We start from the raw sequence: 12,975 nt of genomic DNA, 5'->3' as shown, positions 1-12,975 counted from the left end.
TGGTGTTGAAAGCCATTCACTGGAACACCTGTTCTCTCAGATCAGTTTGTATGTGTTGCCAAAACTATGATCTAGCAGCCACACCGCCAATACGGTCGTTTGTTCCTTTTGGTATGTATAAAGATAAATTCTATGGCCTACTGCAGTCAGGTTATTTTGTGTTACTCATATCTGTCTGGGCTGCCATCACGCATTCCCTGAGTAAGCCGAGTAAGCCCCACCATCATGTCAGAGTTCAAACTAAATTGGAAATCTAGTATATACATCAAGTTGGAACTGTACATAAATTTGAGGTGAGGTATGATAAATTAGAGAATAAGTGAGGGTATCCAATACTCTGCTTCAACTTTATCCATGAGAGGGGGCAAGAGCTAACAAATGGGGGGAAATATAAGGTACAACTTTCACATGGCCTGAGTAGGAAGGATTGAAAGGTATGTTTAATTGATTAGCTAACTGTTGCCTTGAGTTTCACCATTTGGAAGTTCTGTAGCCCCAAGTGGATGGCAACTGCCATCAGGTCCTCCTGCACATCTCTCTGGGAGGGAACTTTGGACTGTTCCCTGTGTTACATTAATGAGAGATGTCTAAATATAATGAAAGTGAAAAGGGTGAGGATGTTCTCCCATGTCTCACCAATTCACTTGGTGAGACATGGTATATCATTTCTGCTGAAGTGGACTACAGATAGTAGTCGAAATATAGTTCCCCTGTACTTTCCGTTATCATTTCTCCGATAGTGGGTTTATAGTGAACTTTTACAAATGTGTTATAACATACCAATTTCCAATTTCTATCTATATACTAAGACTTCTTTGCCCATATAAGGGAGGTAACCAGCACTCATCCACCCTCACCAATCCAAAACTGATTTCTTTTCCCATTTATTCTAGCTTCTTGTGGCTATCCCCCACCCACTACCCGAGTCAGAAGCAATGCACAGACACAGCAATTCCACAACATGGCATGTAAGTTAAACAAATATATCAATAAAACCACATTTTTTTATTGCAATAAAAATCATTACAACCTGATATCACACAAAATTGCACTTACACTGTAAAAAGTATGAAAGTGACAATAATTCTTAAGCTACTGGAAACCTGTCTATGTTAACCTGTCTATGTTATATTAAATTAAACTAGGAGGTGCTAAGATGGGAGGGAGGGTGGAGGGGTGTGGAGTGTTTTCGGGGATGAAATGGGTGGGAATGTTTTTGTGCCTTGTCCTTTTTGGCTACCCCCCTGGTAAGGGGGAAAAAAGCCTTGGTATATGTATGTATGTATGTATAATTTACAGGTTTTATAGATAGGTTTCCTTCAGCTAACTAAACTCATCCAGCAGTATCCAAAAATAAATATATTTGGGATCCTCTATTTTGAACACATGGTTGTTAATCAACCATTTCCTTCTTTCTGGTTACATCTACATTCCACTGTAGTCATCATCCACTCCAGTATCCATGAAGTCTAAAAATGCTTTTCTAACTTTTCTAGGCAGCAACCTGGAAGATCAATAAAATGAATAAAGAATACAATTCTGAATGGTTTCATCTGACTTTCTTAACTGGAAATATGATATACTGTTATGTAGTTTTATGTCCTATAATTAGTAAATAGAAGCTGTGAAGTAATATCTATGTCCCATAATTTGTAGAACGGAGCTAAAATATCATACCAATGTCTTATGATGGTAAAGAAAGGTCTAAGTGTAATCATTATGTCTATCCATATAAGAAGGATGGATACCTCTGGATACAGGTATATATTGTAACTTTTCTTTCCTATTTTAAGACATTGGTATAATGTTTCAACTCCTGTTTACTAATTATAAGATGTAAATTAAAGTAACCATACCTAATCAGAGCGATTCCATAGGAGTCTTTTGATGGTATGAAGATTTCCTCATGGTCTTTCCTCATGCCTTGAATAATCAATTCAGCACATCTCTCTGGTGACGTAATTGGATTAATGGATGGAAACCTTGAAAAGATAAATAAAGAAGTAAATAAACTGGTAGCCACCCAAAGCATGCACCTACTCCCACCCATTCACCCAAATTTTAGGGCTCTTGTTGGAAATTATATATATATATATATATATATATATATATATATATATGTATATATATCTACATATTTATATATTCATATATTTATATATTTACATATTTATATATTCATATATTTATATATTCATATATTCGTATACATACATATACCAAGGCTTTTTCCCCCTTACAAGGGAGGTAGCCAAAAGGAAAAGGCATAAAATCACTCCCACACATTCCATCCCTGAATACACTCCACACCCCAACCCTCCCTCTTATCTTAGCACCTCCTGGATGATGGGTCATCCTTGCACCTTGTCCACTGCCCATCCACAGCAAGGCCGCTTCATTAAATCGGTGACCCCCCTCTCCATCCCCCCACGCATAAAAGGAGAAGACGGAGAGAAATCCCTTCGGGCTGTGTCAAATTTTGCTCACACATACTACCTCACCCCCATCCCCCTGCCAATTCCACCTCATGCATCACAACATTATCCATATACAACCATTCTCCATTCACCCCTGTCTTCTGTCCTCTCCCATCCTTCCTCAACAGACATTCCCCTCTTCCCCAAAGCCCCCTTCACCCCATCCATCCATCTCATCCTAGGACGTCCCCTCATGTTCACTCCCTCCACATCTGCCTTCCATACCTCTTTTACTAGTCTTTCTTCACTCATTCTTTCCATGTGTCCAAACCATCCTAATACTCTTTCATCAACCCTATTTCCCAACCCCCTTTCCACCCCTGTTCTCCTCCTCACCTCCTCATTTCTCACTCTATCCAGCCTAGTAACCCCCATCATACTTCTCAGACACCTAATCTCAAACACATTCAAACTCCTCTCTTCCTCTCTTATGTTCCATGTTTCTGCCCCATACAGTGCTGTTGGCACAATCACTCCTTCATATAGTCTCCTCTTAGCATCCATTCCCAAATGTCTATTCCTCATTACACTTTTTAAACCACCAAGGCATTTACTTGCTTCTCTCAATCTACATTCTACCTCCACCTTCACTCCACCTTTTCCTGCCACATTTGCACCCAAGTATCTAAAACTATCCACTTCCTCCAGTTGCTCTCCCTTAATGCTCACTTCCAGTCTACTGCCACTTTCACCCCTTGTACATCTTATCACCTTATTCTTACCCACATTTATCTTCAGATTTCTTCTATCATACACTCTCCCAAACTCTGCCACCAACTTCCTCAATCCCTCCTCCGATCCTGCCACAAGCGCAGTGTCGTCCGCAAACAACAGCTGGCTCACCTCCTACTTTTCTCCATTTTCTTTAACCATCTCCAATCCCTGACCCACTACCCTTGTATTTACCTCTCGCACTACCCCATCCATGTATAAGTTGAACAGCCAGGGTGACATAACGCATCCTTGACGAAGTCCCACCTTTACCTCGAACCACTCACTCTCTCCATTTCCAATCCTGACACAAGCTCTACTACTCTCATAAAAACTCTTGACAGCTCCTAGGAGCTTTCCTCCTATCCCGTATATCCGCAAAATCTCCCACAGTGCCTTTGTCTACCCTGTCGTAAGCCTTTTCCAGATCCATAAAGCCCAAAAAACATCCTTCCCCTTTCCTATAGCTTTCTCACATATCTGTCTTACCACAAAGATCTGATCTACACAACCTCTACCCATCCTAAAACCACTGTTCCTAAAACACAATATCATCAAACAATGAAAAAACAAGTGCACTGTACATATTTTTCTATCTTATGTGCCATTACTTGCATAGCAAGGTAGCTAGACAGGAGAGGAATCTCTTCACCACTTTCAGTCTCATCCCTGGTTGAAGGGAAGAGGGAAGGAGGAAAGCAATGCATCAAGTTTATGGACAGTTTGCTGCAGGACATTGGAGATAGGAGGTGTGCTCCAATTGACCAGAATAGCAGAAGAATAAGAAGACTCCACAGTCACCAACATGACATTTCAGTAAGGTAAGGTACATACATGCACCAAGGCTTTTTCCCCCTTACAAGGGAGGTAGCCAAAAAGGAAATCAAATCAAATCAGCCATCCTGAGTCCACTGCTGAACAAAGGCCTCCTTCATAGTATTCCATGATTCACACGACCGTGCCACCCTCTGCCACGTCACTCCCGCAAACCTCTCGATCTCGTCTCTCCACCTTCTGTCTGGTCTCCCTCTTCCACGCTTCCTATCTCGCGGCGTCCATTCAGTAACACACTTGCTCCATCGCTCATCAGTCGTTTGCACCAACTTACCTGCCCAATTCCACTTCCTCTCTTTTACTGCTTCCACAATATCTTTCACTCTAGTCTGCTCTCTCACCCAACTTGCTCTCTTTCGGTCTCTCAGTGTTATTCCCATCATTGATCTCTCCATTCTCCTCTGTAATAAAGGCATAGAATAATTCCCACCCATTCCATCCCTGAATACACTCCACACCCCTCCACCCTCCCTCTTATCTTGGCAAAATACCTTGAGGATGGTTTATCAATGGCTGTTCATCTACATAATGCCATTATGATCAACCACATAATTGATCTAAATCTTACTTGTATTTTCTTCTATGATGCCAATTGTTATGAGAATTCCTACTAATATGTGACAATGATTCTTTGTCATGCTTACACCTTTCCTCTTTTTAATTACCTAAAGTACATCTTTTGTCAAGGTCTGCCTTGAATTTTGTTTCCCACAGCTGCTTTCTTTTTGCATGAAATTTGTGTTGTGTTCTTGTCATCAAATTATAAAGATCAAGAAGTTATGTCCTGTATCTACTAAACTTGTTTAGTCTACTACGACCCATCACACAAAACATTCTTTTATGGTTAGAGACTAAGCTAATCTCTTCTTTATTGATCTTTATCATCTCTATGACCATTTCACATTATTCTCCAACAAAGACAGAAGTGCTGGTTATTAGCAAGGAAATACAAATTAAAACCCACCATATCAATGTCCTCACTTTCCTGACAGAGGGCACATATGAATTTCCTCAGGTATTTGCAGGATCAGAGGAGAGATCGAGAAAGATGGTAACCGAGTTCGGGAGAGTGTGTGAAAGAAGAAAGCTGAAGATAAATGTGGGTAAAAGTAAGGTGATGAGATGTACAGGGGGTGAAAGTGGCAGAAGACTGGAAGTGAGCATTAACCCCTTCCATACCGTGCCACACACGTAGGCGTCATGAGGAGCAAGTGGATTCGCGACGCTGCCATATCGGCGTCTTGATTATATCTATTGTAGTCGCCCCTGTGTTTTTACATTCTCCCAAATGCGCCCTGAATCCCATTCTCTGTGGTTTTCAAAATTCGCGGGTGAAAGAGAGAACGATCGATATAAGCGGCGACTATATTTTATGATGCGAATATTATTACGTTACGTCATACGGCTGGCATTGGCTGCTGCCCGCGAGATTTAAGTCCCGTACTGAAGTGGTTAAGGGAGAGCAACTGGAGGAAGTGGATAGTTTTAGATACTTGGGTGCCAATGTGGCAGGAAAAAGTGGAGTGAAGGTGGAGGTAGAATGTAGATTGAGAGAAGCGAGTAAATGCATTGGTGGATTAAAAAGTGTAATGAGGAATAGATATTTGGGAATGGATGATAAGAGGAGAATATATGAAGGAGTGATTGTGCCAACAGCACTGTATGGGGCAGAAACATGGAACATAAGAGAGGAAGAAAGAAGGAGTTTGAATGTGTTTGAGATGAGGTGTCTGAGAAGTATGATAGGGGTTACTAGGCTAGATAGAGTGAGAAATGAGGTGAGGAGGAGAACAGGGGTGGAAAGGGGGTTGGGAGATAGGGCTGATGAAAGAGTATTAGGATGGTTTGGACACATGGAAAGAATGAGTGAAGAAAGACTAGTAAAAGAGGTATGGAAGGCAGATGTGGAGGGAGTGAACATGAGGGGACATCCTAGGATGAGATGGATGGATGGGGTGAAGGGGGCTTTGGGGAAGAGGGGTATGTCTGTTGAGGAAGGACGGGAGAGGACAGAAGACAGGGGTGAATGGAGAATGGTTGTATATGGATGATGCTGTGATGCATGAGCTGGAATGGGTGGAGGGATGGGGGGGGAGTATGTGTGAGCAAAATTTGACGCAGCCCGAAGGGATTTCTCCCTGTCTTTTTTTCTGCATGGAGGGACGGAGAGGGGGGGTTGCTGATTTAATGAAGTGGCCTTGCTGTGGATGTCCTGTGCCTTGCGACAATGCCTCTGACCCAGGGCAGTGGACAGGGTGCAGGGATGACCCGTCATCCAGGAGGTGCTAAGATAAGAGGGAGGGTGGAGGGGAGTGGAGTGTATTTAGGGATGGAATGGGTGGGAATGATTTTATGCCTTTTTCTTTTTGGCTACCTCCCTTGTAAGGGGGAAAAAGCCTTGGTATATGTATGTACTGTATTTGCCTTCCTGAGCATTCCTTTCATATCTGGACTTACTCTTCATGTCAGATATTCTACAATAGTCTGTACCTTATACTAAATAAATATGATGTCCCTCTCCTGCTTTCTTTCCTGTTTGCTCTGGTTACTAGACCTCTAGATGCCCACCTTCCCATCTCCCACTCCCAAATACATTGTTCCAGACTTCCCCTTCCAAACCTTTCCATGTTTTACTGTCATTTATATCAGTTATAAATCATCTACATAAGTATCTTAATAACTGTGAACCCAAATAGTAAAGATAAGTATCAGGCAACATAAAAGATGTCATCAAACTTACTACAATAATGGACTATTTTTGAAATTGTAGTTGGACCCAGCTCCTACCTTATACGTGGATTTTTTGCAAGTCCGTTGTCAAAAAAGAATGGGTGGACACATGTCACTTTTATGTTAGGGTGCTGCCCACCATACCTTAACTCTTCAACAAGGCCTTCCATTAAACCTGAAAACAATACAGTACACTTTGAGATAAAAGTATCAAACTTCAGTTTGTTTATATATTTTTCTTTCTTTCTTTATGCTATCTCCAGACTGGATATTGACTACATGCTGTCAGCATTCTATGGACTGTTTTGGGAACCCCCAACAGATCAGAGCCACACATCATTTCTCATTGTTACAGTAAAATCTCTACTGATAAAGTAATGATACATACATACACATACATATACCAAGGCTTTTTCCCACTTACAAGGGAGGTAGCCAAAAAGGAAAAGGCATAAATTCATTCCCACCCATTCCATCTCTGAATACACTCCAACCCCTCCACCCTCCCTCTCATCTTAGCACCTCCTGGATGACGGGTCATCCCTGCACCTTGTCCACTGCCTTGGGTCAGAAGCAGTGTTGCAAGACACAGCACATCCACAGCAAGGTCACTTCATTAAATCGGCAACCACCCCCTCTCCGTCCCCCCATGCATAAAAGGAGAAGACAGGGAGAAACCCCTTCGGGCTGCATCAAATTTTGCTCACACATACTACCTCACCCAGCCATCCCCCCACCCATTCCACCTCATGCATCACAACATCATCCATATACAACCATTCTCCATTCACCCCTGTCTTCTGTCCTCTCCCGTCCTTCCTCAACAGACATTCCCCTCTTCCCCAAAGCCCCCTTCACCCCATCCATCCACCTCATCCTAGGATGTCCCCTCATGTTCAGATGAGTTGCTTTTATTCTACTGCAGTCCCTCCTTTATGCTATCCCCTATTCTTTACCACTTCTATAATTACTTCCTTCTCTGTTCCCCCTGTGGTGGTGGTGATGCTATCACTCTTCCCATGAATGTTGTAGGTGACTAAATAGGACAGAATGAAAGCATGAGGGATCCCCTGCTCAGTATTTTTCTCCAACAATTGTCAAAATATACAAGTGTCTAGTAACTGGCTCATTGAATGTGCATGGATGTAGTACACATTAGAGCAAAAGGGAAGCACTGTTGTACTGTTATTTGGACAGGATAAATGCAAGGACATGTAGGTTGAGGTGTTCTGTATCATCTGTGTGGTGATCATATCTGGGGTAATTTGAATTTGTGGCCAGGCTAATTTTGTGCTGATACCACTTCAATACTGAATGGTGGCCAGAGCATAGTTGTGCTAATGTGATTCTTAATTGTCAAGGGAGTGATTTCTCAGTAGAACTAGTACCTAGGAGAGTTTGGGGTCAGTCTCAATTCTTTTGCTTGTGATGCAGTGGGAAAAATATGAGGGCTCTTGCATCAAACTGTATGCCTCCCATACTTAAGTGTTGTTCTATGGGAAGGGTTTTCATTTATGAATGCAGGTGTTCCATTGGGGTGGTTTTGGTTCATCCTATTATGATTCCTATGTTTTGTTTTGAAATGTCCATAGAATGTCTTTGTTTTCTTGATTGCTGGAAACCATGCTGTGGAGGCATGGTTAAGTGTGGTTCTTATGTGTTGTTTGTAAACTGTGATTAGGATTTCTTTTTGTTTGTCAAGTCTTATGTATGTTACTGATCATAATGTATTCAATTCTTTATTGGTTTTCATGACAAGGTCCTTCATACGTGGACTGAAGAACAAGTGTACATCAAAAGTGAGACCTAAGATTCCAGGGGTTTTATCTGGTGGGAGATAATGGCCATTCAATTTGACTACTGGATGTTTCTTTGATTCAAGGTTGTCTAGTATAAGTAATGTCTGTGATCATTTTTGAGTGAAGCAGCCATTCTGTGTTGTTTCAACCACAGTTTTAGTTTGTCAAAGTATTTTGGTGTTTTTGGCAGTTGTACTGTAGTTGCAGTGCTGGACTGCAATGGTTAGGCCATTCACATAGGTGAGAGCTTTGATATTGAACTCTGGGTTTTAGGTAGAGTGATTAGTCATGAATGATACCTCGGATCTTATGCAGCGAAGGATGGAGATCTAGAAAAAAAATATTAACTACAGGATCAAGTTGGCAATGGAACAACTGGCGGAGAGTATCATGTGTGCTATGTGACAAAAATATAAATGCCAGAGTAAAAAGAAAGGTCCACAATACAGTAGTAAGCCCAGCGTTGTTGTACAGAACTAAGACATGGGCACTGAAAAAGGTACAAGAAAGGAAGCCGAACGTCGCAGAAATGAGGATATTGAGGTGGATGTGTGGGGTGACGAGGTTGGATAGGATAATGGATGATAGGATTCGCGCTACTGTGAAAGTAGTGGAGGTGTCGGCGATGGCGCAGGAAAGGAGATTACATTGGTTCGACCATGTGAAGAGAAGAGATGGAGACTACGTGGGAAGTAGAGTGATGGAGATAGAGGAACCGGGCAGACGCAGGTAAGGGAGACCCAAGCTGCGCTGGAAGGATAGACTGAGATAGGACCTTAACCACTTCCATACGGTGACGCCTACGTAGGCGTCATGAGGAGCAAGTGGGTACGCGATGATGCCAACGTCGGCGTCTTGATTATATTCATTGTAGTCGTACCTGCATGACCCACATTCTCTCTAAACTGGCTTCATCATATTTTCTATGGTTATCAAAATTCACGGGTGAAAGAGAACGAGCGATTGAGTAGTGACTATTTTTTATAATGCGATTATTATGACACAACATCACACATCTGGCAGCTAATGCTGCCAGACGTGCAATGTGCCCTGGAGTGAAGGGGTTAAGGAGAAATCTGGAGGAGGAGCAGGTGATGGACCGAAACAAGTGGAAACGACTAGCAAGGAACAGCGACCCCATATGAAAATGGGAAACGTCAACAGGAAAAGAAAGATTAGTCATGAATAGGTAGAGTAATAATTAACTTGAGCTATAAGTTCTTGGAATTAGCAGAGTAACACAAGAAGCCAACTACCTTATCTCATAAAAGAAATATAATCAAGCACACATGATATCTATCACCTTTAACAGCAAATTTTGAAGAACAGTAGGGCACCAAATTTGATGTAGCCATAACACCTGCAATGGAAGACACAGCAATCACATGGCCCTGTCCTGACTTCAGCATAGGTGGTAGGAATTCCTTTAGGGTCTGCAACAGAAAGAAAAAAGATTAAGATGACAGTTGTACAATTTGTTTACCTGACTACTACATATATTGCACATGTGTCTTTTTCTATCATTTGCTGTACCTATATCCTTCTGTTTCAGATTATGGTTCAGATGTGCCTTTGGATTTGCTCTTTGCTAAATAAAGCCTTGAATAAATCACAACCTTTAATACTGGTCATTAAATTTTATTGTGCAAAGAAGTTCTACACTAGAAAGTCATACAAATTCCCACAACTTGCAAGATTTAATGAAAGGAACACAGCTATATCTACAAAGAAAAAACAGTTGGGTGTATACATTGAGGTACTGCATGCATGTACATGGAACAAACTTGCAGTTGTCATGTTAAGAATATGTGAGAGTTCTAATGTCTTGTTCAAAGTCTGGGGTGGAAAGGTCATACATAAATAGGTTAAACAATATTAGAAATAGTTTTGCCCCTCAGGAAAATCCTTTGTATAGAGAGTTTTGGTCCCAGACAGATGGCTGTCAATCAATAAATTTGTTGTCTCAGGCTATTTTACAGAAGACCCACAGCTCCTAGGTAATCAATAACAGCCACTAGGTTGGCCCATAAGTCATTCAAGGAAGAAATATTACTAAGTCAGCTTTACATTTTTTTGTGGCTTTATTACCCCTTCATCTATTTGAATTCACCTGCCTACAACTGATGTTCAATGTCTTTACTAATTAAGTGAATGTATTTTGTGATTTCAGGAATTTTGGAATTTTAGCAAGGCAGAGAGGAAAAGTTTAAATATGCGATATGAAATGTCTCAGAAGTATGGTAGGGGTTGCAAGGCTAGAAAAAGTGAGAAATGAGGAGGTGAGGAGGACAGCTGGGGTGCAAAAGGAGATGGCAAGTAGTGCTGATGAAAGAGTATTGGGACGGTTTGGACACATGAAAAGAATTAGTAAAGAATAAGGTGTGGAAGGCAGACATGGAAGGAGTGAACTTGAGGGGATGACTGAGGATAAAATGGATGGATGAGGTGAAAGAGGCTTAGAGCAAGTGAGGAATGTCTGTTGAACAAGGAAAGGAGAAGGCAAGAGATAGGGGTGAGTGAAGTGTGGCTGTGTATAAATGATACTGTGATGCAAGGAAGGGAAAGGAAGGGATGGGGGTGGGGGTAGGGAGTTGTTATGTGTGAATGATATTTTGATGCAGCCCATAGGGATTCCTCCCCATCTTATCTTTTTCTGCATGGCAGGATGGCAATTAAGTGAAGCAGCTTTATTGTGGATGTACTGTGTCTTGCTCCATTGCTTATAACCCAAGGCATGGATGGATACAAGGATGACCCATCATCCATGAGAAGCTAAGATGAGAGGGGGAATGTCTGTTGAGGAAGGACAGGAGAGGACAGAAGATAGGAGTGAATGGAGAATGGTTGTAAATGGATGATGCTGTGATGCATGTGGTGGAATGGGTGGGGGATGGGGGATGAGGGAGTATGTGTGAGAAATAATTTGACGCAGCCTGAAGGGATTTCTCCCTGTCTTCTCTTTTTCTGCATGAGGGGACGGAGAGGGGCGGGGGGGTGTCACCGATTTAATGAAGCAGCCTTGCTGTGGCTGTGCTGTGTCTTGTAACACTGTTTCTGACCCAGGGCAGTGGGTGAGATGCTGGGTTGACCCATCATCCAGGAGATGCCAAGATAAGAGGGAGGGAAGAGGGTGGAGGAATGGAATGTAATGGGGTTGGAATAGGTGGGAGTGGTTTTTAAGTTTTTGTCTTTTTGGCTACCTCCCTTATAAGGGGGAAAAAAGCCTTTGATATATATGTATGTATTACACCAATAACGTTTTCTATTATTAGTTACTTTTACACAAATAATTAAGTCCTTTTCTGATAGTTACACAAATCTATTACTTAATTATGTAACAAAGTAAATAAATGTAGTTAATATTAAAAGGTTTAGACATACATTGGAAGACCTCAGGCAATGATTTGTATGGCTAAGTTGTCATATTTTTCAATATTTCAGCAGATGATCAGTGCTTGTTCAGTGCAGGAATGGGAGATGTATACACATTCACACACACATACATGCTTATATATGTGTGCGTGTTTTATACATACATACATATGCCAAGGGCTTTTTCCCCCCTACAAGGGAGGTAGCCAAAGTCAAAGGCATAAGTCCACCCCCACCCATTTCATCCCCACATACTCTACTCCCATTCACCACCCCTTCCTCTCTCTTTTCTTGGCTTTTCCTGGATGACAGATCATCCCTGCATATCACCCATTGCCCTGTGTCAGAAACAAAGCAGCAAGGTCACTTTATTTAATCGGCAAACCCCCTCCTCTGCCCCCTCATGCAGAAAAAGAGAGAACAGGGAGAAATCCCTTCGTGCTGCATCAAAATATCATTCCCACATCCCTCACCCACCCCCTTCCATGCTGCATCACAGCATCATCCATACACAACCATTCTCCATTCACCCATCTTCTGTCTTCTCATTTCCTTCCTCAACAGACATTCCCCTCTTTCCCAATGCCCATCTTACCCCATCCATCCATCTCATCCTTAGTAGCCCCCCTCATGTTCACTCCCTCCACCTCTGCTTTCCACACCTTTTACTAACCTTTCTTCACTCATTCTTTCTATTATTCAAATCATCCCAATACTTTTTCATCAACCCTATCTCCCAACTCCTCTTCCACCCCTACTCTCCTCCTCACCTTCTCGTTCCTCACTCTACATCATTATAAAAAATAAAATAAAATAAACATTTTGAATGAAAACAATGTTTTAACAATCGTTAGTGTAATTCGATAATCTGAGCTAACTGACCAACACCATTATAATTTTTTTAATTCAGCATAACCAGATTATTAACATTCAGTTGAAAAAACACACATACATACATATACCAAAGGCTTTTTCCCCTTTACACGGGGGGTAGCCAAAAAGAGAAAGGCATAGAAACCACTCCCACCCATTCCATCCCCTACATATTCCAC

At 41.7% G+C, this 12,975-nt stretch overlaps 1 protein-coding gene across 4 annotated transcripts in view; it reads right to left on the bottom strand.

Annotated features, from left to right (window-relative positions):
- Positions 1–986: 986 nt before the first annotated feature.
- LOC143018942 (estradiol 17-beta-dehydrogenase 11-like) overlaps positions 987–12,975 on the bottom strand; it is a 55,723-nt gene continuing 43,734 nt past the window's right edge. For all 4 annotated transcript variants that reach the window (XM_076174550.1, XM_076174547.1, XM_076174549.1 and 1 more), the window contains 4 exons: positions 9,855–9,984; positions 6,810–6,927; positions 1,857–1,982; positions 987–1,504 (listed from right to left, as the gene is read on the bottom strand). In XM_076174550.1, coding sequence (XP_076030665.1) covers positions 1,426–1,504; positions 1,857–1,982; positions 6,810–6,927; positions 9,855–9,984 — 453 coding nt within the window. In that variant the 3' untranslated portion in view covers positions 987–1,425. The remainder of the gene's footprint in view (positions 1,505–1,856; positions 1,983–6,809; positions 6,928–9,854; positions 9,985–12,975) is intronic.

Source organism: Oratosquilla oratoria, chromosome 36, assembly GCF_046742065.1.
Source record: "Oratosquilla oratoria isolate Oo_2021 chromosome 36, ASM4674206v1, whole genome shotgun sequence".
Classification (NCBI taxonomy): domain Eukaryota; kingdom Metazoa; phylum Arthropoda; class Malacostraca; order Stomatopoda; family Squillidae; genus Oratosquilla; species Oratosquilla oratoria.
Note: the sequence above shows the minus strand (reverse complement) of the source record. Positions and strands in the feature narration are given on the sequence as shown.